General features: G+C 39.1%; 1 protein-coding gene across 2 annotated transcripts in view; it reads left to right on the top strand.

Annotated features, from left to right (window-relative positions):
- The window catches only part of COL4A1 (collagen type IV alpha 1 chain), a 124706-nt gene that overhangs the window by 81591 nt on the left and 20978 nt on the right, over positions 1–22137 (top strand). The window contains exons 17-39 of one of the 2 annotated variants that reach the window (XM_056327321.1): positions 146–199; positions 677–718; positions 1604–1697; positions 2353–2388; positions 3944–4108; positions 5887–5982; positions 6952–7035; positions 7712–7782; positions 10424–10615; positions 11424–11592; positions 11842–11934; positions 12033–12137; positions 13643–13740; positions 14032–14182; positions 14519–14632; positions 15035–15202; positions 15752–15841; positions 16417–16569; positions 19448–19546; positions 19638–19727; positions 20586–20725; positions 21618–21744; positions 21849–21929. In XM_056327321.1, coding sequence (XP_056183296.1) covers positions 146–199; positions 677–718; positions 1604–1697; positions 2353–2388; positions 3944–4108; positions 5887–5982; positions 6952–7035; positions 7712–7782; positions 10424–10615; positions 11424–11592; positions 11842–11934; positions 12033–12137; positions 13643–13740; positions 14032–14182; positions 14519–14632; positions 15035–15202; positions 15752–15841; positions 16417–16569; positions 19448–19546; positions 19638–19727; positions 20586–20725; positions 21618–21744; positions 21849–21929 — 2512 coding nt within the window. Of the gene's footprint in view, positions 1–145; positions 200–676; positions 719–1603; positions 1698–2352; positions 2389–3943; positions 4109–5886; positions 5983–6951; positions 7036–7711; positions 7783–10423; positions 10616–11423; positions 11593–11841; positions 11935–12032; positions 12138–13642; positions 13741–14031; positions 14183–14518; positions 14633–15034; positions 15203–15751; positions 15842–16416; positions 16570–19447; positions 19547–19637; positions 19728–20585; positions 20726–21617; positions 21749–21848; positions 21930–22137 lie in introns of both variants that reach the window. The other variant, XM_056327322.1, reaches the window with a different exon arrangement.

Genomic DNA, 22137 nt, shown 5'->3' with positions numbered 1-22137 from the left:
AAATTTTCTAGCCATCTGAATTGTTTGCTTGAAGTTGTTGCTTTCTGTGAATTAGTGACTATTTGAAAATTTAAAACTTAGATGCTGCCAGGGCTAAGATGTAACTATATTTGTCTTTGCTGGTTTTTCTGTCTTCTACACACAGGGTTTGCCCGGTGGGTATGGGGTTCCAGGACGACCCGGGGAGCCTGGTGCAAAGGTGCGTAGTAGCGGCCTTTGAATCCCATCACACAGAATGTGGAGTTAAGAGCTTGTATGGCATGTTCATAGATGTGCAGTAAAGCAACAAATGGACATAAAGCCATATTAAATGAATGTTACTAAGTTGTGAAGTCATCACTCATTGACTGGGAAAAGTCAAAATTAAGGTAGCATAGGTATCCTTGGTTTACATATCTTACATGAATTGGTTAATGCAAGCTTTATTTTCACAAGCTTTTTGCCCAGCCAGTATATGTACAAGTGTACTTTACGAAAAATTCCAGTTTCTCTTTATGTAGTGTAAGGCAGTACAGGCATGCAACCTAACTACTTGCTGCTTATTGTAATGGCCTGGGTACTTATCATTTGGAATTTGTATGAATCTGCATCAAGGTGTTAATTTGCTAAGGAAATCCTACTTTGTGGAGAAGAAAATCTGATTTGGATTTAAAATGTAAATTGTATTTTGATTTAGGGTGACAAAGGTGATCGAGGTTTTCCAGGACCTCCAGGAAGAGTAAGTAAAATAAATTCTCGTTTTGTTTTAAACTTCAGTGAAAATATAAATTTTGTGAAATTCAAAGTGCTCAAACAGTGAGGAAAAAAAGAAAACCTATGCATGTTCTGACCTCATTATAATCAGTCATATCCTCAGTTTTTCTTAATGGAAACAGAATTTAGATACGGGTCTTTAAGTATATTTGAAATTTGGGAAAGGAGCTCTCAAGGGAAATGATTTTCAAATATTTTCAACTATGCAAATGATAGGTATTGTTAATCATACAAAATATCCAGAAGAAAGTTTGAAAGAGTAAGTCTGTCAGCTTTACAGTCTGTAAGTTTTTGAACACTTCAAATAAAAAATAGCATTAGTCAGCAACAGTTAGATCATTGATGGTCCTGCTTCCCCAACATGGAGGAAAATTCCCAGCATCTGCTGATTTGATTTGAAAAATTGTGCATACTTCCTGAATATTTTATTGTAAATGTTAGTATCCTATATGTCAAGCTTGTATCAATGTTGGCAGAAATTGCGAGAACAGAATATTTTAGTATTTATGTTAAATAGAAACCTAATGGGTCAGCGCTTAGACCACGCTGAGGTTTCTTGGCATCTTTCTTGTTCAGAAAGGTGCTATAAAGCTCTCCATTTAATGCTACTACTGATTTGAAGGAATTTTGTCAGAATAAGAAATACTTTTTTCTCTGGTAGCTCCTCAACAGCTATAACCCTCCCACGGCAGTTGTTATGTATCAGTGAAATTGCAATTATAACCAAAACTGCTCAAAATTGTTATTACAAAACAAAATGGCCTCTGTACCATCAGGTCAACACAAGGGAGATACAAATGAAGGCACAGGTGTATGTTTCTAGTGTCCTAGTCTTTGTCCTGTGATTCAGGTTATAGATCCTGGACCAATAGATACCTTTGGTGAAAAAGGAGAGCCTGGAGTTTCAGGTTTGCCTGGACTGAAAGGCCAAAAAGGTGAAAAAGGTATGTATTTTTTCTTGTCTTTTTGACTGAGTTATGCTTTTCGTTTTCTTATTAAAGTAAGTTCAGGTTATACTATCTGTGAGCTCAGGAGCTCTATATGACAGTGAAATGTTTCAGTTATTAATTGCTTTCAGGTTATTACTATTTGTGGCAGTTTGTAGGATGCCTCTGCTCATCATAAATAACACTGGCTTTCATTTATAGATTGGAGAAAGATAAATTGGGATCTGTTTTTATGGCAGTTAAATAATCCAGTGAGATTATTTAAGAAAGATGGAAACCAACACAAGCATAAAGAAAGTAACAATGCAGAGTCTTGAGACTACTGTTAAAAAGTCAGTAGCTAAATTTTAGTCTTATAATTGGCTTGCATAATTTACAAAATTCTTCAGTAAACAGAGTAAATCGAGCAGTCCCTTTCCCAGTTTCACCATTACAGACTTTACCCTATTGAAGAAATATCAGTGGAGAGTATGGCACACAGCAGGGCCTTTTCCCTAAATGTATTGTTTGCAGGTATCTATAGATTATTTAACTTAACCTTTGCTTCAGGGCATACTAGCTTGTAATGTGTACTTAAATAACATATGCTAAAACTTCACTGATGTTGGCATTGCTGACTTAATCACCTAAATGAAAACTTCTCTTTCTAAAGGTTTCCCTGGTATACAAGGAATTCCAGGACCTCCAGGTATGAATTCATGGCCACTGATGTTCACTTTTTTCCTGTGTTGTTCTTGGGTGAAGAGTACTGAGAGGTGTTCTCCTTAGCTGCTGCCAGTTACTGCCTTGACTTACAGAACACCCAGGCAGTGGTCTCTGCAGGGGTGCAATCACACCTGCAGATGACTTTTCTCATCTTTTTGATGTGATCTGGCCTTGCTCTTTGTGTACAGTCCTGATAACTTCCTGCTTAAATGAAGAAGTAGTGTGCACAGGTCATCAGTGAGAGCGCAGGGAGCATGGCTCCATCGGGCAAGAAGAGCTGTAAAATGTGAATATGTGCATATGTACCTATGTATGTATACTTATATGTAAATAGTTTGTTTTTCTCTCACTTCAGCTCTGTATGGGTTTTCATAATTTTAATAAAACTAGGTTTGCAGGGAGAAATAATATTTATTAGATCAAAGTAATTCCTGAAGGGTTTCTGCTTTTTTTTGACTATGTCATTTGATCTAATAGAAGTTATTTCTTTTGCCTGCAAATGTTGCCTTTTTCATAGTCTTAGCATCTTCACATCTGTGACAACACTACTATTCTGTGTATATGTACATGTGTTTGAACTAAACTATGATATTTGCTTTTTAAAAATCAAGCAAATCATCTGTGGAAACCTGACTTTGGCACATGATGATACTATTATTACCTCCTTTGCTCACATTTTCTACCTTGACAGTGAGCTAAGTAAGGAATTAATGAGAGCCAGGGTCAGATAGTTTCTAGGAAATTTTTCACAGTTTAGGGAGGAGATACTATATACTGCAGGCTATAATAGTCCCTAAAGAATTCTGTGTGACAAGACAAGAAGAATGGTAGCTCTTAGTCTGTCATTACCCTACAGAAATTGAGATTTGTGTGACTTCAGTATCTTCCTGCAATGTTGCAGAAGACTCAAAATGGTTTAGCGATCAAGTCTTATGGTTAGTTGTGAACTGAAATAGCTCATTAAAGTATGAAGACGTGTGTGCGACTGTACCAATAGCTAAAAGCAGATCTTAAGTGGTTTTTTTTCTAGGTGTTTAACTGCTTCTCTTTATTAGCTGTTTGCTTATTAATCTTACCACCAGTTTTGGTTTTAGCATTCCTGAAATCTGCTAGCATCTGCTAGTATTGAATACTTATTTACTGAAGTTCTTAGGTACACTGTCTCTTTCTAAGTGTGTTAAAGGTTTGGTTTATTACAAGATAAGGAAGTATGTAATAGTTTCTAAGTGTAATATATAAATTCTTGTGTCACCACTCTTGACTACCCAACAAAAGTTGATTCAACTAAATCTCAAAAAGGCACTTAGTACAGACTATATGTATTTGTGTAGGGACCTAACCAAAGTGAGTTACTTTGAGCTGTAGTGAGTATATAATCTCAATTTTACACAAATCACCAACAGTGAAAAAACAGTCCTTTTTTATTTTGCACTAACATTTCTTCAATTCTCTCTGAAATGTAATGGAAGCTAACATGTTGATAATGTTACTGTCTTTTCACTTGTCACTTTTTCATGTATGTTTTACTCTGTCCAAAGGTCGACCACTTCCAGACAGGGTAGGATCTCCAGGTGTCCCTGGAGAGAGAGGTGAAAAAGGTGAAAAGGGTTCTCCAGGGTTTGCTTTACCTGGACCCCCTGGAAGAGATGGTTTCCCAGGTCCCCCGGGGTTGCCTGGCCCACCAGGTCCTCCAGGCAGAACAGGTAGGTAAAGCACTCGGTTGCTTTTGCAATGGAGACTCCATAATGCACATTGAATGCAATAAAAAAGAAAAAAAGAGACTAGATTATAAAAGCTATAATCAGAATCCATATGCATTGTGGAAGAAACATATCTGAGTTGTTAATGGACCGAGTAAACACTTTTCTGCAATGCAACAAGCTGCTTGTTTCCTTACTCGGACAAGGATTCTTTGCTAAATAAATGTTTTTAAAATTTCTTCAAAAGTTTGTTAAAATAATTGACGTTAATACACACTGGTTTCCCCTGTGTCCTAATGTTCCAACCTAGATATATTTGTAGATCTTCAATTAAAAAAATAACAGATATTTATATTGTTCTTGGCATAAAAGATGGCTGTTCACTGTCACAATTTACAAGTCAGCAGTACTAATCTATGTAACAGTTTGAATGGGTGTAAGAACTGCAGACTGAAATACTAGTCTGCCAAAAGTTTTTATTGTAAAATGAAATTATCTTACAGGAGAATGTGGTCAACATATGCTTTATGGAGGTAAATGAAAAACTAGTAATGATGTGACAAATGCATATTAGTGGTAATGAGAACAGCATTATACAGCTGTGTATAATTAGTTTCTGATAAAGCATTTTTAAAGAGAAAAATGTTTTGGTTTTACTCTGCAATGAAGAAATGAAAAAAGTACGTATGAAAGTGGTCCAAGCTTGATAGCTCTTTCCAGCTGATGTTTCAACTCTTTCGTTGAAAGAAAACTTTTGCTGTTGTTGATACTGATACAGTGAGTTAAAGTGTCATTTCAACATGAAGAATGATTTCCCTTTTACAGTAGTTTAGGTAGGCTAAAACTATTGAAAGGGACATTATTCTCTATGGAATTCCTAAACCAAAATACTTTGTTCAAAAACGATTGATGTTACCTAGTTGTTGCTTTGTTTGCCAATGAAGCAATACAAAATCCAGCACCTAGAATACAGAATTAAATAGCTAAAACTTACCTTGCCCTACAAGGAAGAGCAATTCCTGTTTTTCATACATGTTTCTGTCACTGCTTAATTCCACTCCTTCCCCAGACACTTCTTTAGCTTTCTTCAAATGCATAATGGGAAACAACTTGTTTTCATTTACCTGTTGTTTGCCAAACATTTTGACTACTGGCTTTGTCCAAACTGATGTCATACTGTATTGGGTCAGAACCTCTGTCATCAAACAGAACAAGCATAATTTGTATTCTCATATTAAGCCTGCTAAATAAATGTTGTTTATTATCTATTTCAGTTCCCAACATACGAAGTTTTTTGTTTTCAGAAAGCTTGATCAGTGTGATGAGGTTAAATAGATGTTAACAAGATGTTTGTGACCTAGAAATTTTCCTAAAACATTGAAAAGAAAAGACAGGGTACAAAAATCTCTACTTACTTAATTTATTCAGAACGTCAATATTTTCTATTCTCTTCAGGGCCAAACCAGCCATTTTTCACCAACAGCACTTTTCTTAGCCAAAACTTAACATAAAAGTAGATTTTATGTGAAAGTTGTTAGCAACCTTACTATGGCAGAGCCTGTCTTTTTCTGTGTAATTCTTGGGGTTTCTTAAGCATTATGTATGAAATCAGAATACAAAATCCCAGTTGAATTTTTCAAAGTGAATCAAATAGAAAAGTTAAATGCTATCCTGACATATTAGTCTTCATAGATACATTCAGCTGGGACATTCATAAATGTAGCCCTATAGTGGAAACTTGTGTTTGTCAAACAATATTCTTTATTGCATTTCCATTACAGATGGAATTGATCAATGCCAGCAGGGAGAACCTGGTGCACCAGGTAGTCCTGGACTTCCAGGAAGAGATGGATTTCCAGGAGAGATGGGGGAGAAAGGTAACACTATTCTAAAGTGATTGCTTTCTAATGCTTGTACACTGGAGCTTGGGTATGTAAAGAGGCCGAGCAAGTTAGGCTGGGTCTGGTGAAAGTGTTCTTAAAGTTAGTTAAACAAATAGTTCATGGAAATGGAAGATGTTTCTTGAGTCTTGGTGAGTAAAAGAGGGATACTGTGTATTGAGTTGTGCAACACAGACTTCACTTACATTTCATTCAGCCTACACATTGGTGGAAAGTGATAAAGGATCACACAGGGCTCGCAGGGTTGAAAGAGGAGCTGGGAAGAAAGAAAGAGTTGAATATAGCCCCACTAAGTGTAAATTGAACTGTTTATGGGAGTTTAAGATGTGAATTCTGAGATTAAGAATTAGGGAGAGGCAGATGAGTTAGGAATGGAAATGGTTTATGAATCATTGCCATGGGTATGATTGAAGCTAAAATTGTAACACCTATAAATAGGACTGTCGACCATGTGTTTTTGCAGCATTGACTAAATGGACATATAAAAAAATAAGCTGCACTCGTTTACACAGTGGTTGATCCTTCCTCATCTCATTTGGCTCACTGCTTTGCTAAAACTACAAAACTGCAGTGACTATGGAGGTTCTCCTTTTTTTGCTTTAATCTTTTTGTTTCTTCTATACCCAGTGTATATTTCTTTTCATCTTTTTGATCCTCTTCAGCCTGGTCCCTTTTAAATGTTCTGTTACATATTATCCCTAGGATAAGACTTAAGTTGATTTTCATGCCATTCCTTTAAAAATTTTAAAGAATTTTGAATATCAGTTTGCTGATAAATTTTCTTTGAAGCATGTAATTAGAAGTAGCACACTTGTTGTTTTTTTTCTTTCAGCATGTAGTGTATTAAATTGACATTTTCCCCTGAATTCACCTGCTTGCAGTTGTCTAAAATCTTTTCATTGTTATTAATTAGTTTTGTTGTTGTTTTGTTGTTCTCTTCATCAGGTGACAAAGGTGAATCCTGTGCCTTATGTGATAAAGTAGGACCACCTGGACTTCCAGGGCCACAAGGGCCACCAGGTCCAGCAGGTAAAAACTCATTAACTACATAGGCTAAAATCTAAAGATGCAACATATATGATAAAATTAATTACTTTTTGTCCCACTAATGAAATTATTTGTGAAACTACTGAAAGGAGGATGGAATATTCCTATTTTTGGCCTGATTCCAAATATGCCACAATGGAGGCTCTTTGCAGACTGTGGCCTAAATATTTTCACAGAAGACTGGGAAAGTGAAAAATAATGTGGGAAGCATTTGCCCTATGTGCCCAGGCTTGGCAGCGGCCCATACATACATTCCCAATCCTAGCCAAAAAAAGAAAAAAGCTATTTTTCTGCTGCCATATGAGAGAAGTGCCACATGCAAACAGTGATATTGTACATAATGTTTGTTCTAGTGGCTGTTAAGAAAAATGAATAAAGTTTAGGTAGTTTCAAGACTGCAATGGTTACATGATAGGTCTGAATAGTAAGGTTAATTCATTCCTAAGTCAAACGAATCAACTTCTGAGTTTATGAATGCAGACACATATAGCACATAAGCACATGAATCCAGACAATTTCACTGACTTTAGCAGCGTTATGTTGATGTGACTGGGGATGAAATGAGACACTTTGAGAAGGGTCACAAAGAATTCAGATGAAATGAGCTATTTGTAAAAGCATGTAATAAACAGAATTGTGTTTTTGTCTCTCTGATAAGGTTTTCCAGGACAATCGGGTTTCAAGGGTGACAGAGGCTTACCTGGACTTGATGGCCTTCCAGGGGTACCTGTAAGTAATGCCTTGCCAAATGCTATGTGTCCTATGAGACGTGATCAAAAAACATGTTATTGTCAATGTGGTTGTATAATAGTTCTGTTTAAAAAGAGACCAGCACAGTGATATGATAAAATTAAGGAACAATGCCTAGCAAAATAAAGTAGGAAGCAGCATGGCTGAGCTATGAGAGTTAAAAAAAGCTGTCAGAAATGGGTTATATTTCTGTGTGTGCCCATCATATGGAGTCAGCAGGACACGTGACCTTCTGGCTGAGCAAGCTAAGCGGTGGAGTTGGGTAAAAAGTAGGATTTCACAGCAAATAGATGCAGGTCTGCCCTGACCTTCTCACAAGTCTTTCCAATAACTCTTTGCTGCTGTGTACATATATACTGAGAGAGAGGCAGTGCCATCTAGTGTAGCGTAAGCAGTCTAATATTAGCATGCAGTATACTTTGGCAGTTTGTCTGAGTTTTGAGATGTGTGCAGTATGTTCCATAAAACATAATTAGTTATCAGGAAAGCTAAGTACTTTTGAAGAAATAAAGGAAATCTGTGAAAGTGGATAGTACACTGATAATATGATCACTTGAAATTTTGCTGACACAGCGCAACATAGCTTTCAGTGAGTAAGGCTGGCTATCAGAAGCAGAACAGTCATAAGCATATCACTTGTCTAAAATGTAACACAAATTACTCCTAGATGAGCACTGTACTAGCACAACTACATTTGATCTTGTCAGAGTTCACTTGAGTGTCCCTACGTACACTGTGGTATGCTGTCAAGACCTACCTTAGCATACATGTTCCTGTAGTATAACGTGGATTTTGACACCATTTCTAATGTAAGTAGACTGAGTTTGTCGGAGTCTTCCCAGACTTTTTTCCCCAAAGCTGTTTTCTCCTTCCAGCTTATCACTTTTGGCAACATAACTTCCCAGTGACATTCATGTGCACTGCCTTTAACACACCAGTTACTCAAGCTCCCTCTATCACCAGTGGTGTGAGAGAGGCACCTTCAGAAGTTAAACCAACCACCTGTATGAATTCCTTAATCAAGGAATCTATTTCTTTCCCTTGAGTATAATAAAGCCTAGATGCCTGAATTCAGCCAATGAGTTAGCTGAAATGGAATCCATTCTCTATTTCCAGTACGATAACCAAGATTGTATCACTCAGTGACTGAATTTACTATAATGCCAATGGGATCTGTGAAAGAAACAGTGGAGAAAAATAAAAGATATCCTAATGTATTTAAACTTTTTTCGTGTCTGCATTTTGTTCTCACCACATGTTTTGCCACACCTTTATATTTTCCTTTTATTGCCTCTTAAGTTCTGTTCATGTCTTTCATCAGACAAGGACTGGCTGCTGTTCTGATTGCTTTTAAACTTGTTTTGCTCCACAAAGTTCAGCCAGGTGGTGATCCAGCATATAGTTTAGCTTGGAAAAACTACATAGAAGCCAGCCTTGTGAGCTCACATTGTTTAGAGCCGTGCCAGAGCATCAGAGTCTGATCCAGGACCCATGAAAGCTAATGGAAGGATAGCCTTTGGCCGTATTCTGGTTGAGGTTTAAGTGGAGGGCACACATCAGCCATAAGCAGTGGACATTGCCCATGAAGTTTGTGCTTTACTACCCTAGTGGGTAGCTTTGATTCACATTGTTCCTGTGAGAAAATTTCATCTAGGTCCTAGAAATTATGTAGGGAAAAATTGGCATTCTGGAAATCCTATAGTGTATTATTAGGTAGATAATTTCTTCACAGGAGACCTTACAAAACTCTTTTCTGAGCATGTGCATAGTATTCTGATAGTGCCAAATGGCTGTGATTTTTAATTGTACAAAATCAATGAGCATTAGTAATGAAGGGGAATGTGTATTTGCATCAGCTAAATGTCATAAATAAATTACCCAGGGAGAAGCTTTCAGCCTTCAGCTTTAGCTCTTGTGCAAATAATATTTGAGTTTTGTTTAAGACAACTAATTTAATTTCATGGACAAGCTATGTATTTTATGAATATTAGTTGATTTAAAAGCTTTTGAAAGAAGGAAAATCATGGGTGGGGCTTGTATAAGCAGTTCAAACCTATAAGTTTGACTGAGTTTGTCTTTGCATAATGGAATTGTGTCATTTTCCTGTATTGGTACTACTGCTGGTATTGTGAATTATCATGGAATGTAGAGATATTTTTGTTGCATTTCTGTTAGGGAAATAGGTTCCACAGTTACAGAATTCAGTATTTAAAGTTTGGAGCAGACACTTTAACTCTGAAATACCTCTTTAAAAAGCCTCATTTACTGTGATGCTGATATTGTATAAATGCGCATAACTGAAAGCCAGTGGATAGTCCGTTGAAAATTCAGGGTAGTTTTTTGGTGTCATGGCCTTTAGTTCTTGTGTAAGTTTATGTGCACCATCTAAAATAATACACCTGTGATATGATAAATGACAAAATGGTCAAGACAATGTGCATTAATTCCTTAGTCACACTGCTGTGTCCTGGAAAATATTCTCATTTGACCTCCTTAGTTGAAAACTTAATGGTTTACTTGATTTCGGTGTAGTCTTTAATTTCTGAATATTTTTTTTTCTGTTGTATCAGTTGAAGTGTTGGTAGGGCAACTGACGACATTTGAATTTATAAAATTTCAGGGCCCCCCCGGCACTCCAGGACTTATGGGCAGTCCTGGGGCAAAAGGAGAACCAGGAGATTTTACTTATGATTCTATCCTGAAAGGTGAAAAGGGAGATCCTGGTTTCCCAGGACAACCAGGTACTCCTGGAAGAGAAGGAAGACCAGGAAAAGATGGATTGCCGGGTCTCCAGGGTCCAAAAGGAGCATCGGTATGTGTGTTTCTTTATGTTTACATATTGTCCTGCTGTATGTTTATTATGTTTACATACTGTCCTATACCTTCCATCTTTCAGGCCAGAATTCATCTGCTTTTATGCCCTAGACATGCTTTTGTTCATTGGTCATTTGTTGGTCCACATCTTGTCCTTACCTTGAGTAGTTCATTCTTGCTCAGGGGAAGACTCCATTTTCCCTGGAACCAGTGAGGAAGACAGTCCTTCAGCAACAGACTATTTCAGAGTTAGATTTTAGCCCTTTCCTTTTACTTGTCGAGCAAGATTACTTCCCCCACAAAGCTGTGGGCATGGACAATGCTTTTTTTCCTTTTTCACTTTCTTACAGCTCGATAGTGAGAACTAGTGTGGATGATTTAGCTGGTATCTGGAGATGATTGAAGGAATGCAATTATCCAAGTAGAGATTGTTAAGACAAGGTTCAACTCTGTTCTAGCATACTTTTCTTGTGAAAACAAATGCTTCAAAGTCTTGCTCTAATAGAGAGTTCAGTGTGGTATGGATGTGGAGCTGAATGCAGAGCTCACATGTCCTCCCAGATCCACCACTGGGAACACAGCCTACATGTCCAGTTAGCTGCACTGAATACTAGGTATGATTTCCATGTGCTATTCCATATGGACCCCGGTTCTGTTTCCATTGAACTCAGTGATAAAAAATCCACTTTCTTCAGCATTACAGATACCTGTGCTAAATCCAAGTTAGAAAATATTCAAAGAAAGAGAATGACATGTTCTGTCTTGCTAATCAGGCAAGAATTACATTTATACTTTCCAAAAATTAGGGTACAGCTGGCTTGAAAGGAGAACGTGGTTCCCCTGGCCAACCTGGATTCCCTGGAGTACGTGGTGAAAGAGGTTTTCCTGGCCCTCCTGGGATAGGCGCTGCAGGATTACCTGGTGACAAAGGAGATAGAGGCTTTGCTGGAACCCCAGGTTTACCAGGCCTTCCAGGTATTGCTATTGTATGCTTAAAAAAATTGAAAATAAACGTACCGCTTAAGTGTTACAACTTAGAGGATCACTGGATCTTAAGATGGAAATAAAGACTTTCTAATTTAAATCTGTGCTTTCAGCAGTATAATAGCAGCTTTTTGAGGGAAATTTTCTTGAAGAATTTCTTATGCCAAATGGGATGGTTTAATTAAATTCCCTTGTTTAATTTCATCACTTCCTGTACTTAATACATTTTTACATTCACAGGAGCAAAGGGTGAAGCAGGACGAACTGTACCACTCCCTGGACCTCCTGGGGCGGATGGCCTCCCTGGGCCACCTGGTTTCCCTGGACCCCAAGGTACAGTAACCTGTTAATCTTTGTCTGATGATCATAATGGTTCTGTTCCCCAGAAGCTAGACTTTGTATTAACATTTGTCTTGTTTTGACTTGCAAAGGTGACAAAGGGAATCCTGGGCTTCCAGGTAGACCCGGTCTGCCAGGAGAAAAAGGTGCTGTTGGACTGCCAGGTGTAGGGTTCCCTGGACCTCCAGGACCCAAAGGTAAGATAAATTTAGCCATCTAACAAAGCTGATGTAACTGAGTGTGGATGGAGGCCTGTAATATCATCCAGACATGCCTGCATGAGATATGGGAGGTGCAGCTGAAGAACCTCCCTTCCAAAATTCCACAAGCACCACAATAAGCATACTTTCAACACACACTTGCTGTGTGCAGTGATGCAGTGCAGATACAGACAGTATCAAAGCTACTGCCAGAATGGAAAAGTGATTTAGTACAACATATTACACTGCAGTAACTGAGGTTGCTGAGAGATGAGATGACCTTTCTGAGAGATGAAGCACTGTGTGTAGTTGGTCCAAAAAACGTGCTGATGTAACTATAACATTCTTTGGCCGGAGCTTCACAGCTCTGCTGTGTCCCAGGTGGCTGAGAGTGGTTTAGTTAGAATACCAGCTCGTTCAGCATAAGTTTAGTCTTCACTGCATGGCCATTGTCAGAGTATGCACGTAACTTAGAGGGAGTCTAGGTGTTCGTACTCTATTTACAGATTTTGGGGAGATGTATTTCATAGTGCTGCTACTCATTTAGAACTATATGACGGAGCTTTCAGCAGCCACCTCAATACCCAAAATTCTTGTGTATCTTATTATTTAATTTAGTATTATTCCACAGATCAGTGAACTGAGAGGGTCAGAAATAATAATGAGAAAGGGCAAATCTTTACCTGTGACCACCTCTAGTTCCTCCAAGGCTCGTGTGGGACGAACCCGAACGGAGGAGGTTGGTTGTATCTGGAAAAGGGTTTCTGTATGCTCTTTGATGCCAGTAAGAAAGGGATGGCCTATCAAATACATTTCTTTCAGGGACTCTTCCTTGAATTCAGCTCTGCCCAGTGCCTTTCCTGGGGCTTAGCCTAAAAGCTGGATTTCCCACTCCATGAGACCTTTGCCTGGGAGAGGAGCTTCATCTCAATTTGTTCAGTGTGTGCTTGTGTTGAGTGAGTGCTGTCTTCCAAGTGATTTGCAGAATGTTGTGTGTATTCTTTCTGCATTCCCAAGGTGCAGTGCATGGGCCAGTTGTGGCATAGAAACCTTCTGTGTGCAGCCCACAGTGGCGTGTGTAAGAATGTTACGCAGCGCATACTGAACTAAAGGTGTTGATTCACAGATGGATTTTGTTGTGCATCCCTCAGTCTGGTGCCCCACACGTTAAGTTGCCTTTTTTAGAGAAGACTTTGGGAACCCAGTTTTGCAGACAGGATGTTTCTCAATGACATGAACCCACAAAGCTGTTCATTTAAGAGGAGACATTTATTTCTTCTGGGTGGCTGTTCCTCATCAGAAGCCAAATGCTGCACGAAGCTCAGCATTTGAATCTCTATTGAGACATTTGGGTGCTGGCATCCCTAGAAGTTTGACATGAAGACTACACAGACCTTTTTAAACTTATCCCTGTGAGGTAGTTCAGTTGGAGGCTTGAAGAAACAGCGGAGGACACTTACAGGCAGAGTCAGTAATTATGTGAGTTTTGATTTCTTTTATAGGTTTCCAAGGTCAGCCTGGTTCGCCTGGTCTGCCGGGGACTCCGGGAACCCCTGGACTGGATGGTTTGCCAGGTGTACCAGGTTTACAAGGTCAAAAAGTACGTGTCAGCTGCTGGTACTGTTACTTGTGACTGCCCATGTTAACAGGAATGTGTGCAAAGATCCTGCTCTTTAAAAAAATAATAATAATGTTGGCCAAACTGCCCTTCATCTTATGTTTTCCACTGTGCACACAGAGGAACAGAGCAGATGGATGAATGCTTGACATTAAAGCTAAAGGGCTTACGGCTCCCCCTTGAAGTCATATATAGCTCTCTGCATCGGAGTGATTTAAATACACTCAGTGAATGAATTCTTGGTTTTGATGTCTATTGTGCTTCTTTGGCTAGGGTGAACCTGGTGTAGGTCTACCTGGCCCTAAGGGGTTGCCAGGCCCTCCAGGCCCTGCTGGCATCCCTGGAGAAAAGGGAAATCCAGGACTGCCTGGCTTACGTGGTGAGCAAGGCTTTCCGGGCATACCTGGACAGCAAGGATTCAGAGGTAATGTCGCTGGAAAAATGCAGATCTCTATTTCTATATCTTTTTAAAGGCACTCCCCTACAGATGTAGCAAGAAGTCTATTCACCACTGAAATATCCTACTGATATCTCAGGGAATCACCCTTTTTCCTTCTCCTCGTTTTCTCCTACCAACCACTGGTAATGAATGCTAGCTGCAAAGAGCAGCCCTTCCTCCAAGCCTGGGTGGGAGGTATTAGAGACTGAAATGAGGTCTTCTTGGGCTGGTGCTTCCAAATTGCCTTGTCTAGCATCTTCAGCAAGAAAGATTTCCAACAACATTGGAGGACACTCAGCCTGTGTGTCTGTCTCCCCACAGGAGACCCTGGCCTCCCAGGACTGCAAGGCTTGCCAGGCTCTCCAGGTGCACCGGGGGTGGGCCCGCAGGGATCACCAGGACCTGCTGGGCAGCCAGGACCCCAAGGACCACCAGGTGAGGGAAAAATACTCCCATGATGGTGCTTAGGAGAGGACTTTCAGCATAAATGGATATTGGCATTGGTGAAAGTGTTGCTCGTGAACTGTTGTGCAGTGTGAGGTCGGTGGGGGTGCACGGCGGGGGCATGTCAGCGGTCCTCCTCTGTTTGGTCCAAAACACAGGGCTAGGCCTCCTGAGAAGCTTTTTGTTCAGTCCCCTTGGGTCATCGATGGATAATATATACAGGATCAAAAGTCTCACTCAGAAAATTAGGACTATTTCTGCTGTCTGGCTTTGAGTCTTCATTCTTCATGCCATATAGTTTCTGAACCGCAGGTGGACGTTATCAGATATTCTTGTTAATAATGTTGTCTCTGCTCTGTTTAGGACTAATCCTGTATCTTCTGTTTTTCCCAGGATTTCCTGGAATAAAAGGAGAAAGGGGCTTCCCTGGTGTCCCAGGCCTAGATATGCCAGGACCAAAAGGGGATAAAGGTAGCCAGGGCCAGCCCGGAGTGCCAGGGTCTGTGGGGCTACCCGGCCTGCCAGGTCCGCAGGGGGCTGTTGGGCTGAAAGGATCAGCAGGTAAATGTCTTTCCTTCGGAAACCAGCATCTTTGACAACTGTTTTATTAAGTTGTGGTCATAAGCCCTTGTACTCTGTTAGAAAGTGATCCATCAAACAGCCCAAGCTTGAGAAAACACATGAGCTGACGTCAGTAAGGCAGCTCTGGGCACGTGTAGCTGAACTGCTAAAGTCCTTTGGTGGATCAAGTCCAGCAACTTGCAGGAACTAGCCTTTAGCCTGTAATAATAAAAGGGGATTATTCTGCATGGTTTCAGTGACACAATGTGGTTTTAATAATGCCTTTGTTAGTGACAGTATTGTTTACTGTAATAGGAAGTTTTAAGAATTTGTCAAAAACCCATTACAAACTGTTTCATCCTGGTTTTCGTAACACTATTTTTACTGTTGTTTTCTCTATCAGGCTGTTTAGGTTAATAATTTTCTATGTCCCATTTTTCTTTAATTAGGGCAATTCCTAATATGATAGATAGTAAATAACTCTGTTTCTTGTACTTCTTTACACTGCTTGTTTTATTTCTGTTATTCACTGTTTCACTTTGGTTTCAGGAGCCAAAGGAGAAATGGGAGTTATGGGAACTCCTGGATTGCCAGGAACTCCTGGACCAGTTGGAGATCCGGGGTTGCCTGGTGAAAAAGGTGAGAGAGAGATTTTTCACAATCAAAATTGTAAAATCCACCTTTTTCCTGGCAGAAGTCAAGTCTGTAAATAACCAAATGTAAGGTGTATGCTTGGCCTAAAGAATGCTTTATGTCAAGTAACTTCTGTGTAAGTTAAAATAGTGTAATTTAGAAAGCCATATCTTAGAAGCAGTCATGTATTTGGGCACCAAGCAAGATTTTTGATCCACTCTCCAACATTGTAGGTGCGAGGATGCTATAGATACTGCTCCAAGAAAAATACTGTGTTTGAAATTATAAAAAGCCACCAGGAAGGTCTTCATTAAATCCTGTATTACTGCCAAACTCCTGTCTCTGTTGTTTTGAGACTCTAAAATTAATGGCTGTGAAGTGGGAAAAATATGCCAACTTTTTTGACAGAGCTGTTGTGAAGTCTTGATATAGAATAACTTGGTACAAGATGAATGAGATGTTCTAGAGCATTGTATTCAGTGCTCAAAATTTGAATAAATAGCTGATTTCACTTGTTGCCTACTAAATATTTTTGTGAAGCTTTATATGCCACTATAATATTCTGTGCTATCCCTTTATAGGTAGCCAAGGTTTCAAAGGTGTAGTTGGACCACAGGGTGATCCTGGTGTCAAAGGAGATAAAGGTGAAGCTGGTCTCCCAGGAAAACCTGGAACGATGGACACCATGGACATGGTTAGTCTCAAAGGCCAAAAGGGAGATCAAGGAGAAAAAGGTAACTTCAGTCTCGAACTGTGGATAAGCGTAATTAACACTCATACACTCTTAAAAAGCAATGCTTTGAGTTCAGTTGTATATGTTTTATACAACATTTTAAAAAAAAAGATTAAAGAATTTCACGCAGCAAAAGCAAATATTTTTCCAGTATCGTTCAACTCCATAGAAACAAAGATTAATCACAGACAGAAGAGGCTTTGGTTGTATGGAAGAGGTTCAATTTGCTCTTACAAAATCCATTTTACTTATTTTATCAGAAAACTCTTTCAAAAGAAAAGAAAAGAAATTTTAATAGTAGAAACCAGAGCTTGCCAGAAGAGAAAAGCTGTCTTTCATGTAAAACATACAGTGGAAACACTGTTGTGGCCATGAAGGCCAACTGATACTGCAGGAAAAAGTGGGCAGCCTTTTTTGGCACGCATGTTTCTCTGTGACCTGAAGAAATTTCAGGAAAGATGCACTTGTATGCCACTGGTACCAAAAGATCAACTTATGTCAGTTTAGAAACATCTGGAAATATGCAGGAGAAAGGCAATCAGCTTTCTGTTTAGATACTTAATAGTGGTAGAGATACTAGGTTTTTTTAGACAGTGCATTCTTTTTGGATTTTTAGTTTTACTACTACATGGAAATTTAGTTGTTTAAGATCATTCTGCCTCCTCGGTGGGTTTTTTCAAAGAAAAAATATTGTGTATTTTTATATATGTATTTGTCCTTTTTTAATTATGATTTACTTTTTATTACTAAATTCCATAAAAATTTGTAAATAAACGATAACTGTTTTAGTTAAAATAGAAGTGTAGGGCTTAGAAGGGAGCTACCGAGATCAGGTAGCCTTCTATTTCCCTCAGCCAAATCCTTCCGCCTTTCATTGTGTATCATGTTTTCTGAAATAATTATCATTCTTGTTATTCTTTCTGACTTCTCCCCAGTTTGGCTGCATCCTTGTTAGAGTGCACTTTGCTGAAACAAGTGAAGTACTTCAACTCAGGGCCTGCTAGAAAGAAATTTCCCTTTCTTGAAACAACAGCCAACTTAATTTGTGGTCAGCTGTAATCCTTAGTCCTTTACTTCTGAACTGCTGCCTATGCAATCATTTTTCATTTTGTATGCATGCTTTTGACTTACCACCACCACATATGTGGTGTATTGTGCTTTTTCAATTTTATGATATTGATTTTCAACCTTTATTCCAACTCTTCAAAATCCTTCTGCAGTCTAATCCTGTCCTCTTTTCAAAGCCTTTCCAATTTAGTGTCATCTGTACATTTCATCAATATATTCTCTCTCGGGCCCAGAACAGAGCACTTGAGACTCCTTTCCAGTTTGCAGTGAGTCACCAATAACTATACTATATTTGGACTGTGGGAACAGGAGAGTTTTCCTCTGGGTATCTCATATCTCCATGTCCTGACTACTTGTCAGAAGACCTGGGCTCATCTGTCCCAGCTGAGTCTCAGAGAAACCTAGGCATGTGAATAGGCAGAGCCTCCCAGCTTGGACAGCCAGGGACTGCAGGGGAGGGCAGGAGCAAGTGTGGAGTGGATCTGCCTCTAAGCTGAGATGCAGTGTCTGAGAGCACTTGTGTATTTGATGAGGTTCCCAGCCTAAAGATTTCATCTAGATTAATTTTTCCTCATTTGTTTCTGATCTTGATATATATGGTGGTATGAAAAGCTTTAAAACAAATCCACATAGGCTGGTTTTCATTACTTTCTTATCTGCTGTTGACCTGTAGGTTGACTGATTGCTAAATAGTTGTATTTCCTTTCCAGAAATACAAATTAGGCACATTGGATACATGCATATAAAGAAGCCTTTGCTGAGAAATTCAGAAATTCAAATGGTTCATTTCTTTTAGTTTCTAACTTAATCTCTCCAGTACTAATAACGCATGCTTGCAAACTTGTATGCTCTACCTTTTCCTGACCACACAGTCTACAGATTGGCCTGGCTCACACAGCCTGGAAGAGTAGGTTCCAGACAGACCGCAGCCTGAAAATTTGTGCTGCTTTTCTGCCCATCTCATCCTTTTCAACCCAAAGATACTTAGTACCAGCAGAGAAAAATAACCTAGTTATACTCCATAACTTTGCTGATCTGTTAGCTGCCTTTATCTCTCTAGGCATGAATATCACAGTAATGTTTTGTAAAGCTTCTAAAATACAAACCGTGCAGAAAACGTACAGTATTTTTACAGAAGATTGTCATTGACGTTTAATGAAAAAAAATGGTTTTGAAATCTTGGGATGTTTTTAATAAATTCCATTTAAAAACATTCAGTGAGCTATCGTCAGTAACCTATAGTCCTGTACTATATATGCAACACTAACAGAAAGGGTTATGACCAAAAAGCTTGGATTGTAAAGCTGGAGAGAGGCACAACACAGGATAAGAGGTGGAGCCTTGTGGAATGGTGAAGATGCTTTAACATTAGATAGGACTGAGGAAACACAAAATTCTGGCTGTGAACTGGTTCTTCCCATGTACCGTTTTAGACAGCAGAACAGTCAAATCAATCATTTCTGTTAAAACCTGATACTGTCTGGCACTTCTGAAGTAACTCATTAATCTAACTCAAACACATGTTTGTTTGCAATTTCTTTTAAAGATGTAACCTGACTAGTAATTTGCACAGACACCTGTAAAACTGTAATAATTTGCAGCCTTTTCTCAGCACTGGTTTAGTGACTGGACAGTTGTGTTTTACTGAAGTGTGACTCTACTATACAATCTATGAAGCTTGCATTCAGCTATTTCCTTGTTCAGCAGAGAGAAGCACCAGTGATCAAAAATTAGCTAGAAGGATTATTACATGACATTACAGTGAATTTTGATAAAACTGATCTCACTCTGTGTGTTTGCTTGGTGTCTAGGGGACCATGGAGCAACAGGAGAAAAAGGGTTACGCGGGGAGTATGGAGAACCAGGAATTCCAGGAAAGGATGGTGAACCTGGTACTCCAGGACAGCCAGGTATGTCTGAAGCTAGCAACAGAGAGACTGTTCATCAGGTATTTAAAACCTCTTTAACTAATGGGACTCTTAATTTCTCCACTGTCTGTAGGACCAAAAGGTGATCCAGGCCCCCCAGGGTACCCAGGAGATCCAGGAATTCCAGGACAAAAGGGATCAGTTGGTGAAATGGGTTTGCCAGGTACTGATGGCTGGGAATTCCTTACTATTGTTTCCCTCAAGTGAATATAGAACAGAGACCTGTATGGAATATTTATTGGTTGGATCTACTAAACAGTTGCACTGTTTGCAGTGTGTGAACTTTAGGCTTTTGGGACATTTCTTTCTCAAGCCTATTGTGATATACAATAGGATGGTTTCCCAAGTTTTTACATACACAGGCTTTAGCTGGATATGTAGGATTTGTGTATTTGTCACAGGCAGCGGTTTTTCAAATGATACCTGTTTGTCTGTCTCTGCTAGCGTGTGAGCTTAAGAAGCATTAAACTTCTTGTGTATTTTCCCCCTTCTAAAAAGATTGGTAAGTTGCTGCTGCTGCATGTTAATCACAGACTGTAGTGGTCCGAGCAGAGTGATGGTGTGGAGGGGATTGGTAAAGAATAGAATGGAGAAGAACCTATATCTTCACACGGAAGCTTTGTCTGGAGTCAGATGGCCTTGTGCCTAGCATGTTTAGGAAATCAAAGGTGAAAACTGAAATGGTAAAGAGGAACAGAATAATTTGCTACAGCAGAGTCCCTTTGTCACTGCGTTCCTGTTAGAAACTATTCAAATCAATGTAAACTTCTGTTCAAATCATATTTTTAGCAAGAGCTCTGTTTACTCTGAATCCAGGATTACAACCTTTCCTTATGAGGAGAGCTTTTCTATAAAAAGTCCCATTTAGACGGTGAATTTCAAAAGTTAATTTACTAGCTATTTTAGTGAATTACATTGTTTTCGTAGCTCTGAATAGCTGAGACAACACTGAGAAATGACTATCAACACTGCTAGGGTACCGCTAGTTCTGATACACCCATTTTTCCTTTTCTCTTGCTAGGAACACCCGGAGAAAAGGGTCTGCCAGGAGTACCAGGTTCACCAGGCACACCAGGGTTCCCTGGCCAAAAAGGTGAAAAAGGAGACAAAGGAGCACCAGGTTTTCCTGGAATTGGCTTTCCAGGGTCTCCTGGTGAGAAGGTATCTATACCCCTAAGGATTTAATTGTCTGTCTCTTCCAAGTACTTAATTTGAAAAGATGCTGTTGGCCTTTAAGCTATTTTATTATATTTTCTATTATGTTCACTTAAATACCTGATGAGAAATTTGAAAGCTGTGCATATGCATGGGTTTAAATGCATTCTGTTTGATGTGACCATTATCTCCAGGGTTCGTTCTTACTCTGTCTCTTCAGAATAGGCTAATTTACAGTGCTAGAAATGTCAGAGGGGAAGAACTTTTAAAATACTAAGTAAGTGCGTGCAAAGGGCTTCTTACAGAGTGAATAATAACACCGAAATAGTGTTTCTGTACTTTCACAGAGTTGCTGGAAAGCTGAAACAAACCATTAAATGCTCAGATACTACTGAAAAGAGAACTGTATTGATACTGTCTGTAAAGTTAATTGAATCTCTGATAGTATTCTAATGGATTCTCATTTGTTTCACATTCATTTTCCTAGCTATACAATGGCAATAATCACGAATTTATAAGTAAAATTTGTAAAAATAAAACTTACTAATCTGGTTGTTATCAAACTTGCTGAAGACTTAAAAAAATATTTTTTGAAGATGGTTAAGCGTAATAAGTAAGTTAAGAGGCTAATTTGGAAATGACTTTGTAAAACCTGTCATAAAATGCATAGAAAACTACTCATTTTTGTATGTAGGTATTAAGCAATTGCTAGAAAAGTCAGTAATTCTGATAGTGGAATTTAATGCAAAATTTAATCCTAATTACTTTGTTTCTAAACGGAAAAAGAATGAAATTCTTTGTAAGTCTGATGGATGAGGGGTGACATCTACCATTGCAAACAGAAAAAGCTATTTCAGAATTAATGTGTGGATTTTATAATGTGTGCTGCTTCTTCTAGGGAGAACCAGGAAGAACGGGTAGTCCAGGTTTATCTGGAGATAAGGGTGAAAAGGGTAGTGCAGGAATTCCTGGAATGCCCGGTGCCCCAGGTCCCAAAGGATCCCCTGGCATGGCAGGATTTCCAGGCAAGTGTTTATGCTTTAATTAAACAGAAATGGCAGAGGAAAAGTAATGTGAAACTTAAACTAAATATCCCGCATATAAACTCACATCTTCTTGCTTTCTTTAGGGAGCCCTGGCCGCCACGGAGAAAAGGGTGAAAAAGGACTTCCTGGCTTAAGTGGCATTCCAGGTTTAAAAGGAGAACCAGGTAGATAAGAGATATAAAACGCCAAATGCTACTTGAAGTATTTATTGATCACGTCCAGGCACTAGCTAAAACAAATACTGTGGCATTCTACATTCATATTGGCTCATCTATTTCCTGGTACATTTGTTCATTTCATAAGCAAAAATAGACAGTGCTGTTTCCCAGGTAAATCTAAGTCAGTGTAGTGTGGGGCTAAATACCTATTTTG

Source organism: Falco biarmicus, chromosome 2 (assembly GCF_023638135.1).
Source record: "Falco biarmicus isolate bFalBia1 chromosome 2, bFalBia1.pri, whole genome shotgun sequence".
In the NCBI taxonomy this organism is placed as follows: Eukaryota; Metazoa; Chordata; class Aves; order Falconiformes; family Falconidae; genus Falco; species Falco biarmicus.
Note: the sequence above shows the minus strand (reverse complement) of the source record. Positions and strands in the feature narration are given on the sequence as shown.